This window comes from Salvelinus fontinalis, chromosome 11 (genome assembly GCF_029448725.1).
Source record: "Salvelinus fontinalis isolate EN_2023a chromosome 11, ASM2944872v1, whole genome shotgun sequence".
Taxonomy (NCBI): Eukaryota; Metazoa; Chordata; class Actinopteri; order Salmoniformes; family Salmonidae; genus Salvelinus; species Salvelinus fontinalis.
The window spans coordinates 14,123,838-14,138,299 of record NC_074675.1 but is presented as its reverse complement, the minus strand read 5'-3'; the positions used below and the strand labels follow the sequence as shown (position 1 = coordinate 14,138,299).

Below are 14,462 nucleotides of genomic sequence, written 5' to 3'. Positions count from 1 at the left end.
TCTTCCATTAGCATCTGTCTGTCTGTCCTCGCCTTTCTGCTTTTTCCCCTTTGTATCTTTGAATATCACTCATCAGCACATTGTCGTTGTTCTAACAGGCTCTCTCATCTATGAAAAGTTGGGAGAGCGAGCTTTTGGCTGGCCGGGGAAAATGGCTGCGTTTGGATCGATAACCCTTCAAAATATTGGTGGTAAGTGAACAGCTAATGTTGCATTCATTGTAGTGTTATGATTCTATTTTGAAATGTACATTTGTGTTTATTTGCACCCAGCCATGTCCAGCTACCTCTTCATTGTAAAGTATGAGCTGCCAGAAGTGATCCGTGCCTTCATGGGACTGGAGCAGAGCTCTGGGTAAGTGTCTGTCATTGGTTAACTATTTCATCAAATCCGTTTATTTGTAGTTAATTTGACACAGGTGGCTCAACATACTACACAGTTTGGTTGGTGTATTGATAGATAGATGGATGGATTGATGCTCTGCGTGTGAGACCTGTTCTCTCTGCGTTGTTTACAGTGAATGGTACATGAACGGAAACTACCTGGTTGTGTTTGTGTCCATCGGTATCATCCTGCCTCTCTGCATACTCAAAAACCTGGGTAAGTGGTGTGGGTGTGTGTGTGTGTTGCGGTTGTTTCAGATTTAGTCTTTGTATATTTTGTTTACATAATGTGTGTGAGTGTTTTCGTGATGGTACATGGGTTTCTCTCTAATTCTCTCTCTTGTCTCTAGGCTACCTTGGCTACACCAGCGGATTCTCCCTGTCCTGCATGGTGTTTTTCCTGGGAGTGGTAAGTTTAACCTGCCTCCTTTTGCTCCGCTAGTTTAGCATTTTTAGCCCTCTGAATGACTGAACAATGACGGATGATGGTGTTGATATTATATAAAGTACTATCAGATGTGAGTTAAGACAGCTACATTTCACCTTCTGTCAATATGGCAACAACTCCTGCTTTTTATAAACTCTGACATTCTTTTATAGTACATTTCGCCTACATTGCTTTTGTATTCTTGCCACACGGCGTCTTGATCATGACTACTTTCTCCTCCTTAAATGTCATCCTGACCTTTTGTAGGGTATTATGCCAGTGCTGGCTTTGCTCTCACAGGCAATGTGGGCGATTTGCATGCCATGGTAGTTCCTAGTAACATTTAGAATATGCCTGGTGTGGAGTTCAGCTGGTTAGTTACCGTACATGAGATTAGAGATGAGTTTATCAATAGCCTTCTTTGATATCTTAAACTCCACTTTGGCCCACTTGCTCTCTAGTGGTGTATCATATTAAACACTGATACAGTCTGTATCATCATTAATGAAATAGAGCTTGCGGCCACACTCCGTTTTACACAGGGTTTATACCATAGTAGCTATCAGAGAGACATCCTATGTAGTTAGTAACCCTGAAAGTACATAGTTTAGCGTTCAGCGTCTGTTTCTTTGAAGACAGAATGAAAGATTACAGGATGGAAGGAACTCATTACTCTGCAATATAATGGATTGCTGCCTATGTAATATAATGCATTTCTATGTTTGCTAATCATCCCCATCTCACTCCTCTGTCCCCATCTCACCCTTCTGTCCCCTCTTTACCTCTCAGCTGATCTATAAGAAGTACAACCTCCCCTGCCCGATGCCCTTCATGTACCATCATACCAACCACAGTATGAATGGAACAGCCCTGGGGCCCCACGCCCTGCACAACGGCACCGTCCTCATGGACTTCTCCAGAGCTGACATGTCCCCCGCCTCCTATCTGGACGGCCACCACACCTCAGGGGTCCGCTTCGAACCACACCCCGACGACGTGGAGGAGATGTGCACGCCCAAGTACTTTGTGTTCAACTCTCAGGTGAGGTGTGGAGCTACTGTATGTGGGTGGGGGGGTGGAGGTATGTGGGTGGGGTGTGAGTGCGTACGTGTGTGTGTGTGTGTTTGTATATGGGGTGAGTCGGAATGCTTCATGTCATAATTCTGTGTTTTGGAAACAATATCCTCTGATAAACAGTCCCTGAAACGCGATTAATCAATGTTTAGAAGAACCCAATTCTTAGCGTATCTGGGCTTGTGTTTCATTCCACGATCTCTTCTCCTGTCATTGCAGACTGCTTACACTGTTCCCATCCTGGCCTTCTCCTTTGTGTGCCACCCTGAAATTCTACCCATCTACAGTGAACTCAAAGAGTAAGTGCATCCAAGTGAATTACAAAAGACACGTTTGCATAGACGCTCATAGAAATTGCTGCGGTACACTTTCTCCATATAACTCACATCTCAACTTGCGTTTTCCCCAGTCGCTCCCGTAGAAAGATGCAGAACGTGTCCAACCTGTCCATCCTGGCCATGCTTGTCATGTACATGCTCTCAGCGCTGTTTGGCTACCTCACTTTCTATGGTAAAATATACACACACGCACAATAAGATACATTTGCAGCAATTGTATTACTTTGTTTCTGCTTTTATTGCCATTATATGTTAATTTTATGAGTGAAATGTTTGAAAAAGAGCCAGTAGTATGTATTAAAATACACTAGTAAGCTACCATAACCATTGCGTGTTTGTTTACCAAATCTCTCTCTCACACCCAGTTCAGGCTTTTGTATTGGTATGTCTCTGACAGCTTGTATTCCTTCTTTCTCCCAAAAACAGAAAACGTGGAGGCAGAGTTGCTCCACACCTTCACCAAGGTGTATAAGTTTGACACCATGCTCCTGCTGGTCCGTCTGGCTGTCCTGACTGCTGTCACCCTGACTGTCCCCATTGTCCTGTTCCCTGTAAGTACAACGAGGCATCTGCTCAAACGCACGCAGACACACACACACACATGCACATCCACACTCACACACACAAGCAGAGACTCGCACACGCATGCATGCACACAGACACACAGACACCCACATACACAAAACATATGCACACATTCTCACGCATACAATTTATGCAGACACATTCACACGCCGCTCAACACCTAGGTCATTTTATCCAAATGAGATAAAAATGTATTAATTATTTTAATACCAAAAACAGGGTCTCTTTCTGTATTGGCTGAGTGAGTGGGTGTGTTGACACGGCTGGTTTTCTTGCTGGACTTGGTAAAGCACATACTGTTCTGCTGTGACGTTAGCTGACTCATTATTGGACTTTCAGCAATCCCGTCAATCCATTTCCCCAGGTCCCAAATGAGAACCAGCCCAGGTTTTCAAAGCCCTGTTTGTCTGTCGTAAGCTTCCTTGCAAGAGCACTCTGTCCCTCCTCCAATCATACTCTCAATCATACTTTAGACACACAAATACAAGCATAAACACAAATTAACACACACACACATACACAGCTTTGGAACAATTACACCCCTACACTGCTCCCCACATGATGCCAGACATATTCAGTCCCTTCCTTCTGGGGCACACATCAATAGGCTCAGCATGTGAAAGCACGGAAATATATTACTGTAAGTACTGTATTACTGTAAATGTACTACTGTAAGTCTCTGGATAACAGCGTCTGATAAATGACTAAAATGTCAATGTGAAAAGCAGTGGTACAATAGACGTCTTGTTCATCACAAGCTCTTTAGCCTGGCTGCCAAGGAACACAGTGTAATGTTCACAACTCCCCTGTCTCTCATTTCCCTCTTTGCTCTAAGTAGCACATTGTCATCACATGCTGTCCTAGCGAATAAATGCAGTGAAGTCACTTGCTACCGTCCTTATTTTGTTAAAGTGTAAGCTGCAGTTTAGCCTTGGTTTGTACAGTTTAGCCTTGGTTTGTACAGTTTAACCTTGGTTTCTAGCGTCAGTTCAGGTCTGATACTGTGTTTCTGTTCCACTGGTTATTATGTAATCTCCTGTCCATGCAGACTGCCTGCCTGCCTGTCTGCCTGTCTGGTGTGTGAGTCACTGAATGAGAGTGTTGGCCTTGCATGGCGTACCTGACCCCCCTATATGGCTGTGGGCTATATTTGTCTTGGCCCTAGTCTGGCACAGGAGCCCATAAAGGGCTGAGGGTCTCAGAGGTGTCATGGACCTCCTTTGTAGCCTACAATGAACCATGCATTAGCACTTAGCAGTGCCCATTTAGAATTGATCCTCTCAAAGGACTTAGTTGACCCAAGGAACATTAATATGGTAATATTAGATTTATGGAGAAAAAAAATGATCCAGTGATCAAAGTGCTATACAGGGGAGCTGCACCACAATTCCACTGTTTACCTACAGTCACTGTAGCTTGCAGGAGATGGGTTCTTGTGACGGGAGAGATAGTTTTAGGCTGGAATGGTTAATGGACTATATGGTGGTGTTACACTGAGCCACCAGCAGAGAGCAGGGGAGAACTGTCAGCCCCATGGCTCTAGTCAGCCCTGCTTAGAAAGAGAGGTGGGGGGAGTATCCGTTTTGACTGTGGGCTATACTGATACTCCCACACTCTTACACGCCCACAGAAACACTATCTCTCTCTCACACACACACACAGAGAGAAACACACACACTCACCAGCTCTCTCACTGTGGGAGTGAACACTTCTTTGGTCATGGGAATGTGCGAGTGTATCTCACAGTCCCAGTGGAAGTTTACAGGAGATAAGCCCTGAGCAGTGGAAAAACCCTCACTGTGACCTCCACCTTAGAGGGAGGGAGAGAGAAAGATAGAGGGAGGGAGAGAGAGAGAGACAATGCACTCACTGACTGTTGCAGCTGACACCAAAATGCAGTGTCAGAAGGGAGGCTATAGGAACACGCCTAGTGCCCAAATGAATTAAGTTTCTTGCGCACTGAGAGTCGAGTAGAGACGAACGGATTGGGTTCAGTCAGTCCCGATGAGCCCTTCCCAGCTACCTAGTTTATGCTTATGGCTAGAAACTTCAGCAAGAATTTGAAACTTGCCTGCCGAAGTTGAAATCATTTTGTTTTTATCTGAGTATATATCTTTTTTTTATGTAACGTTAGACGTTAATGCTATTTTTGGTTAAAACTACAATAAATGTGCTTCAGCTGTCACCATGGTCTGTTATTGGCTACGCTATCTAGCTACCCTTTCCTTACTGTGGCAAGTGGGAGCGAAGGACGCTGTTCCCTGTGTTGTTGTGTTGCCTGCTTGCAGCGCAAACTCTCCCCATTGAGCAGTAGATTGTATCCAGATGGTTACTACAAACATTACAAGTTATTTCTTGTCTAGGCTTCTATCCTACTCGGAATAAAATCAAGTTGGATGGAACAAATTGGAGATGGTGACCAATAAGACAAGTTATTTCTCCCTTGCCCATCGACATAATCATCACGTTCTTTAACAGGTTTTAACTAGCGCAATGCTGTTACCAGGTAGCCAGCATTACCTATCTGTGAGGGGCTTATCAAGACGACTGACTGAACCAAACCCCTTCGTCTCGACATGACTCTCAGCTGCGCCACATACACTTCATGACCAAAAGTCGCCGAACATCTCATTCCAAAATCATGGGCATTAATAATATGTTGGTCCCCCCTTTGCTGCTCTAACAGCCTCCACTCTTCTGGGAAGGCTTTCCACTAGATGTTGGAACATTGCTGCGGGGACTTGCTTCTATTCGGCCACGAGAGCATTAGTGATGTTGGGCGATTAGGCCTGGCTCGCGGTCGGTGTTCCAATTCACCCCAAAGGTGTTTGATGGGGTTGAGGTCAGGGCTGTGTGCAGGCCAGTCAAGTTCTTCCACACCGATCTTAACAAACCACTTAACAAACCGTATGAACCTCGCTTTGTGCACGGGGGTATTGTCATGCTGAAACAGGAAAGGGCCTTCCCCAAACTGTTAGCACAAAGTTGGAAGCACAGAGTCGTCTAGAATGTCATTGTATGCTGTAGCGTTAAGATTTCCCAGATTCGTCCGTTGGACTGCCAGATGGTGAAGCCTGGTTCATCACTCTAGAGAATGCATTTCCACTGCTCCAAAGTCCAATGGCAGTGAGCTTTACACCACTCCAGCCTACGCTTGACATTGCGCATGGTGATCTTAGGCTTGTGTGCGGCTGCTCGGCCATGGAAACCCATTTCATGAAGCTCCCGACAAACAGTTCTTGTGCTGAAGTTGCTTCCTGAGGCAGTTTGGAACTTGGTAGTGAGTGTTGCAACCGAGGGCAGACGTTTTTTATGCGCTACATGCTTCAGCACTCTGTGGTCCCATTTTGTGAGCTTGTGTGGCCTACCACTTCTCGGCTGAGCTGTTGTTGCTCTTGGATGATTCCATTTCACAATAACAGCACTTACAATTGACTGGGGAAGCTCTAGCAGGGCAGAAATGTGATGAACTGACTTGTTGGAAAGGTGGCATCCTATGATGGTGCCATGTTGAAAGTCACTGAGCTCTTCAGTACGGGCCATTCTACTGTCAATGTTTGTCTATGGAGATTGCATGTGTGCTCGATTTTATACACCTATCAGCAACGGATGTGGCTGAATTAGCTGAATCCACTCATTTGAAGGAGTGTCCACATACTTTTGGTCATGTAGCGTACATCATCCATTAGGGAAAGGGGGATACCTAGTCAGTTGTACAACTGTATGCATTCAACTAAAATGTGTCTAACGCAGTTAACCCAACTCCTCTGAATCAGAGGGCACCAGGCGTGTCTGAGCAGCCTCTCCCATAGCCGAAAGGCTCCTTGAGCAGGCCGTAGTCAAGCACAGAAATGAAGGGATGCGATGTGAACATAAAGCAAGTACAGCATGTCGAATACATGTTTGGACACACTCATGTCGATGTGTCTGCTGCTGTGTGCTATGTAGCCATTGGCTACTGGTCTGTTACACCTGAAAAACTGTGGGGCATAGCATATGCATGGCATCTTTTCCAAACACGTTAGTCATGGCCTAGATAACCCAGCATCAAACCATTGATTTTCCCCCCCTTGACTGCTGCTCAGGCTTCAACAAAGCATCATGTGCACCTCAGCATTTACAGCGCAGTGAGTTCAGTTCACCGCACAAGCTTGAGGATATAGTTGTGGAGACATAGGAGAGGTGAGATGAAAGTAACCAGTCATGCTGGCATCACGTTGCCAGGTGTCCAGCCCTCTGAATCACGAGACGTGACATGTGAGATCTCCCCGAGAGTCCTTTGCCCTTCATTTGGCAGAGGAGCCTTCAGCACCCAGATTAACGTTTGCTTTGTCTCTCAAGCACTATGTCCTTTATTATAGGCAGGAGGGCTGGGGTTGTGTAGGAGGGGAGTGGGGAGTGGAGGTGAAAGGGTGGGCTCAAACAGTAAAGAATCTAAAGGCAACAGTAAAGATACTTGGTCGCGAACAAGCAGGTTTTAATGAAACAGTGTTTAGATGTGGTAGGCAGACTTGTCTAGTTCCCATGCTCTCTTTGTTTCATGGCTCCTCAATAACAGGAACACAAATAATGACATTACTTCAAGTCAACTGTTCATTTTGATGTTTAAAAAGTTACTTAAAATGTTCTTAAGTGTAATGATTCCTGTTTTCATGAGTCATTTAATTGACCTACAACATTGTTTGTGAATGTTGGTGTGTGATATGATCTGTTATATTGTGATGTTCTATGGCCTCGTCTCAAGGCGGTTGACCGTTTCTTTCTTTCTAAATAAAGCAGTGGGGGCACTTGTCTGAGAAATATAAACGCAGGAAATAGCCTTCTAACTATTAACCTTGGTCTTTTCTGCTGCTTATGGCTCTGTAATAAGATGGGATTCTGTTTGTGTTGCAGTCAGTTATGATGGTTACACTGGCCTAGTAGTGATGGTACTCTTGTGATGGGGTTGTTAGGTTGCTGTTGAGTTTTCCACTAGAGGGCAGGTCAGAGAAGACAAATCCTGTGGTGCACAAGCACAATGCCCAGTTGGCTGTGACCCAAAAGTAGCCTGCCATGCATGCTGTCTTTTCACAGTGACTTCATGGAAAATAAGATTATAGTCAATAAGTTCATTATATATCTGCCCTTGTTATTGCTGTGATACACTATTTTCAGGATCATTTGACTGGCTTTACAAAGTGAACCCTGTCACCTGTCTTTGACAGTGGTTGAATAGGCTTGTTGAATGTGGTGGAAAAGGGTTTAAAATGGGTTTTATTTCTGATGGTCAGTCAATTGAGGATTTAAAAAAATCTCAAGTTATAACCTGTTTTATCTTATTCCTGACCTTATGGTGTGCTTGTTCCTCTTAATCTTGGATTTACCTTTTTGTTCTTCCCTTTTTAATGTCTTCCTCCCTATGAAAAAAACACTGGCAAACCAAGGCGTAGTAATACTATGCCATATATCTAGCTGTTTCTGAAAAGGTTGCAGCATCTTTCACTTGGTTGGAGCCCAGTTGGCTCCCTGGTTTTGGGCCATGTTGCTAGCTTTTGGCTGGCCTGGTAGACCCAGGTACCTTAGCAGCGGTGGCGCTTTGCCACATATCTCACCCCAGTGGGAGCTGTCATAGCGGGTGGAGGGAGGGAGATGCAGGCAAATATTGCATGGTGCACTCCAAAGGCCCTGTGCAGGATCTCTGTTGGGCGCTGAATAGTTCAGAGCCTTGGCAGCCAGGTGGGTAGAAATGTCACGCCCAGGCGCCAGGTTTTCAACGGTCCAATTATGCAATGGCTGCTGGGAGAGGGGATTGTTTATTATCAATGGGGGGGGGGGGGGGGTAATTATGCCTTGCAGAGCTACTGCCACGCCTTAAAATAATTTTGGTGTAAATCTCTGCCACTCCTTCATACATTCTTTCAGCAAGGTGTCAGTGTTGGCCATTTTGGCTCTTGATCCACAACTCAAGAGAGTAGCGCGCCATCAACCCTCACCAAACAAGTATTTAGACTGAAACATGAACCAGCAAAGTGTCTCGTCTTTCTGCTGTCTAAATATCTACGTAGGAAAGGTATCATTAGTGAAAAAGCAAATGAGAGGATTTCAAAAAAGGGAAACTGTTAATTGACAAGCGTTGCCTGGGGGCAGAACACGCCTATCCTGCTGCCTTCAGTCCCGCCTTCTCTGGCCCTCGGCTGATGCAATCCCAGGGTGCCGTTGCAGGAGGTTCTCCCAGAGTTAATTCTCTGCCTTTTGAATGGCGCTTTAAGCCCCGCCTCCTCAACCTTTCGCTCTGTGGCCGGCTGGCCCATAACAGTTGCTTTTCACCTGATACCCGTGACCTCTCACCCAGTGAAGTCTTTAACTCAATGCCTTGAGCTGTGTAGCTCTCAGCCTTTTAGCTGGTGGCCTCCTTCCCTGCCTCCCTGCCTGGCTGCCTAATTAGACTCTCACCTGCTGCAGTTGACACACTTCAGTCAGCAGCCAACTGTGGGAATTGGCCTGTGGGCTTAGACTAGTTTGCCGACATGACTGATGATATAGTTACCTACTCGCCCTTGTGTGTGTGTGTGTGTGTGTGTGTGTGTGTGTGTGTGTGTGTGTGTGCGTGTAAGAGAAATAAAGACAATGTGCTGTATTAATCAATACATAAAAAAACACTTTACAAGTGGTATCCTAAGTGTCAACTGATCGTCAGTATGTAGCGGTTGATCAGACATTATAAAGAGGTTTGTGTTGCAGATCCGTTCCTCCATCAATACCATGCTGTTCAGCCAACGGGAGTTCAGCTGGGTGCGTCACATGCTCATCGCCGCCTTCATCCTCCTGTTCAACAACCTGCTGGTCATCTTCGTCCCCAGCATCAGAGACATTTTCGGCTTCATCGGTGAGTCCTCCTCAACCACAGCAGTGGTCCCCAAACCCATTCCTGGAGAGATACGGGGTGTGCAGGCTTTTGTTCCCACCAAGCACTAACACTGATTGATGTCTTGATGTGGAGGTATTTCATTGAGTGAGGTGTGTTAGTGCTGGGCTTGCTCAAACGTCTGCACACCCTGAGGCTAGTGCTGTCTAAGTGAGGACATTTGTTTAGACAGAAAAAGCTAGATGACTGATGGTGGTCTTCTTCCTTTTTCCCCTCTGACAGGCTCCTCTGCAGCCACCATGCTCATCTTCATCCTCCCTGCTGCCTTCTATCTACGCCTGGTCAAGTCCGTGCCGATGCGCTCCGTGCAGAAGATCTCGGTAAGTGTGCAGGAAACGATGGTGCACGAACACGCACACAAACACTCAACTCAAAATCACATACGGTGACTCACACACAGAACAGCCACTCTGACGCACGCAACATATGACACACACATGCCATAGCCTGACGAAATTAGCACCCATCAACATGCCCATACAGACACACCATAGCTGTTATTAGAACAGACCCCCCACCCCACAGCACTTACACAACAACCCTGATTTACAGAGTTACAGCAGTCCCCCAAAACAGGGTTTCCCAGAGGCCCACTGAGATGCTTGACAAAAAATGATTGCACAGAATGTACAGATATGAACACTTCACACAACCTTCTCTCACAGTGTCGTTATTCTTTTTCCTGATGTCTTTTAGGCGGCCATTTTCCTGGTGGTGGGCATCATCTTCATGTTTAGCAGCCTGTCGCTCATCGTGATGGACTGGATCCACAACCCTCCCGGCTCCGGCGGTGGTCACTAAGAGGACCCCCCTTACCTCCACCCCCTCTCACCTCAAACCCCCTCCCCTGACTGTGCCTTGGGGGTAAGGTCACCGGGCCCGGGGGCGCCCCCACACATCACCCACAGACTGAGTACATCAGCGTACTGTAAAGGGGCGGTTCTCTTTTCTCAACCCCACCCCTTTCCACAAAGTATTACTGGAGGGGACTACGTTCTACGACTGAAACAGACTCTTAAGTTCGTTATTCTTTTTCTTTCTTGTTGTTGTTGGATGGTTTAGTTCTAAAGAATCCTCGACAACAGGGACTTGCCGAAAGGACACAAAGTAATCAAGGAGGACGGTCACAAACGGGAGAAAAGACGTCAGGCGCTGCGGCTGTTGCAGCGCGCCCTGCCGTAGTTGTCTAGATAGCCCATCAACCCTACTCTGTGATATTACCTGAGCAGAGGAAAAAATATGAGCAGGGACCTCAACCATTAAACGGTCAAGAGAACCCAAAAAGAACGAGAACTGATCTGAGAGCTGCCACTATTGGAGCTGGTTGTGACTACAGGCGTGGCTTCAGGGCCATGGGCTCTGCACACTTGAAGATTAGAGAGAGAGAGGTGAGACAAGGGTTCAAAAACAAAGAGCACTTTTAGCATATGTTTCAAGTTTTAATGTATTTTTAACACATCCAGACACACACAAGAAACACACACACATACAGCACGCCATCTACACTAATTGGAGCTATTTGGTTACTGTCAAAATCTATTTTTGTACACCTAGGGGGAGTAAGAAAAGTCAATGTAACCGTACATATGACCGCTGTAGAATCTTTTTCCGAGCTAGAGCCTGGAAAAAGTTGTTCTGAGTGATATTTGTAAACTAGGTTTGTTAAAGTAGTTTCTATTTTATTACAATCAATCACATCACCAAAGTTTGTGCGCACACATATTTCTCAGTGGCCAGTGTGTTGCTCTCAAAACATCCCTTGACAGCAATCATCAGATCAGACGTTAGCAATCATACACATTGACAGACACATACACCAAGTCAACATTTTCAGCCATGTCCATTCTCCCAATCAACACTTAACGTGATGATCAACACACACTGTCAGCCATTTTGAAACCGCCCAGTAGACTGAGCTTCAAACAAGAGACTACATTCATTCTGTGTTATTGTCGCAGAGATTTGAATGTTGCCAAGTTTCGAATGTACCGGTACTTGGCCAATGTTCTACTGATCTACTGAATGACAGTTTACGTGTTTCTTTCTTTGCCTTCTTGTTCACTCTTGTCCAATATGTCACGCTACAGACCCCTTGGGTCAATTGCAGCGAACATTACCAGGAGATGAGCTTACGTTGTTGGCTTGAGATCATTTTCAACTTGTAACTCCATCTCTTCCTCAACTTCATGTGAAGTGAACTGTGCTATGAAATACAACTAGTGAACGCTAGTTTCAGTGAAGAGGAACAACAGAACTCTATGAGAGTTAAAGAGAGTCTACTGGCAGTATACCATACAGGTTATTTAACTATTTGACTTGGCACAGCGATCCTATAACCCATGATAATGTTTTTCTTCTATCACAGTGTGTAAAACGATATCTTGTGACAAAATTTAATTGTGGAAAAAAATATTTTGGGTAAAATAAGCAATGGATTGGACCTCCAGACTGTGCTGTTTCTGAGACACAAGATAAGTTGTTTTATCTGTGTTTGCAGTTCACACCTTAAAGGGGAAATCTGCAGTTGCTACATTTTTGGACTTATAAATGAATGATTTGTACCCATTGATTCTTGAAAAATATAAATTGTGAATGCCTCAAGAGCTTAGTTTAACCGTCGTACCCCATCAGAACCCAAAATATATGATTGGTTTACTCCAATGTTTGTAAACAACATAAATGTAAAACCATCATTTTGATATCATGGATGGTCAGTCCTTGCATCCGTATATCTCATCCTTCAGTTTTTTCCAGATTAAACGGGGACTACACTTTGTTATTGCTTCAACTGCTGATTGCCCCTTTAAGTTCAATATGGGTCATAATGTCAAATGTGGAGAAGATTAGAGAAATGAAATTCATCCACTGTTACTTAGCAGACTTGTCATTTGGTGATGTTTTTACCAGCGATTTGTTTATGGCAGATTGCTGCTGATAGTAGAGTTAACATACACAGTATGTGTTTATTACTGTAATTGTGACTCTTGTTACTGTAATTTACATAATTTCAACGGACCATAATTTCTTAAAATGCCCTAATTAATTAATTAACACCACGATAGATTAATTTCAAAATATTTTGCCGTTCTGAAAAAACATTTGTCAGTAGGTGGCTACATTAGCAGTTTGCATTCAAAGCAGAGAATACCTGTTTTCTAAGGTATTAAAGCAGATACGTGTTCCGAATGGATCCAGCCAGAATGGACAACATTTACAGATCCTTTGTGGATCTACATATGCATGAAACAAATTGATATTTCAAATGAAATGGTATAGTATGTGCATGTTTTGGATTACAAACATAGTCTTTTCTGACAACTTGTATATGCTTTGTAAATAATCTTATTATATGGTACTCACTGAATTATGTGAGTGGGGGGTTGTAAGGATTTTTACCAGAAGTCTTTTACAATGTTATTTTAGTATTCAATGTTTTTGATTTTGCTCTATGATGATATTTCTTTTTTTTAATGGAAGCTTGTACATTTGTAGAAAATCTCTATCCCCTTTCATTTCTTTATAGTTACATATCTGGAGTACCTGACCTTGAATTAATGAAAGGTTTGTCGGTAATGTTGTCTGATGCCTCAGTCCTACAGTGGCTGCAGGGTCCAAGTAGAATCTCAGTGTTGATGTCTTGCGAGACTTAGGTAGATATTGCCTATGTTGAGCTGAAGTATTTGATTCATGCCATGCGGGTCGGTGCGCTGTCAAAAGATCAATGACGTTCAGATCACATGCTTTTAGTAAGAACCACCCAACAGTCACATTTTAGATGCAGACCACATCGATAGGGGCTGCTGGGTCTTTGCTGAAACTCCTCCTGAGCCTCAGTTACTGTATGTGAAGATATATTTCATGAAGTATATTGACAAAAACCTTACTATTGTGTGAGAATGCAGAAACCAACCTTTGCCTTAATAATTGCAAACTTCAGTTAATCTAGGGAGCAAACCTTAGGGTCAGGCATGGCACCAGATGTAAGACCTTGGTCATACAGTGATTTTGTCATTCGTTTTTTAACATTCAAAGTGGGCATGTTTTTTCCCCCCAATGAAGGACTAGAGCGGAGAGCGCAAATGTTGGCGTCTCAGACACTCAAGAAGGGGGTCGGTTCGGGGCTCTTTCAGCGCTATGCCCTCAATATCACTCAGGTACAACTTTAGACTGTCGTAGCATGACATGCTGTAGTCACGACAGTTGACTTTAATATATGTTAAATGATCAAACACTCTGGCATGAAAACTACATGTCATGCGTTTTGACAACGTAAAGTGGGCTTCATGCCGGAGGGTTTAAGTAATGTGTTACCCCAAAAGCATCTGCCTTATCTGTAACCTGGCCCGAAAGAAGCACTGGGTCAGCACCAGTGTCCTGCCGTTCAGTGTCTGCTTCCTGTGGATCAACTAACATTAAAATTGTATATTTGCCTGAACAAAGGGGATTTTTGTATCAGTGAAGCTGTTTCAATATCATGTAACATGAACAATAAAAATGTGAAATAAACTTGGCTGCATCTCTCTGCTGTTGAAATGAGGGAAGAACAAGGAATTGTGCCTAGAGTCCGCCAGATCAGAGGCAGTAGGGATGACCAGGGATGTTTTCTTGATACGTGTGCGAATTGGACCATTTTCTGTCCTGCTAATCATTCAAAATGTAACGAGTTCTTTTGGATTTCAGGGAAAATGTATGGAGTAAAAAGTACATAATTTTCTTTAGGAATCTATAAATAGTAAAGTACAGATACCCCA

General features: G+C 44.3%; 1 protein-coding gene across 2 annotated transcripts in view; it reads left to right on the top strand.

Annotated features, from left to right (window-relative positions):
• LOC129865102 (sodium-coupled neutral amino acid transporter 4-like) overlaps positions 1-14,217 on the top strand; it is a 33,953-nt gene extending 19,736 nt beyond the window's left edge. For both annotated transcript variants that reach the window (XM_055937589.1, XM_055937588.1), the window contains exons 6-16: positions 99-191; positions 273-354; positions 518-600; positions 734-792; positions 1,600-1,851; positions 2,104-2,183; positions 2,294-2,394; positions 2,649-2,773; positions 9,528-9,672; positions 9,934-10,031; positions 10,408-14,217. In XM_055937589.1, the coding sequence (XP_055793564.1) occupies positions 99-191; positions 273-354; positions 518-600; positions 734-792; positions 1,600-1,851; positions 2,104-2,183; positions 2,294-2,394; positions 2,649-2,773; positions 9,528-9,672; positions 9,934-10,031; positions 10,408-10,512 (1,223 nt within the window). In that variant the 3' untranslated portion in view covers positions 10,513-14,217. The remainder of the gene's footprint in view (positions 1-98; positions 192-272; positions 355-517; positions 601-733; positions 793-1,599; positions 1,852-2,103; positions 2,184-2,293; positions 2,395-2,648; positions 2,774-9,527; positions 9,673-9,933; positions 10,032-10,407) is intronic.
• Positions 14,218-14,462: the final 245 nt, after the last annotated feature.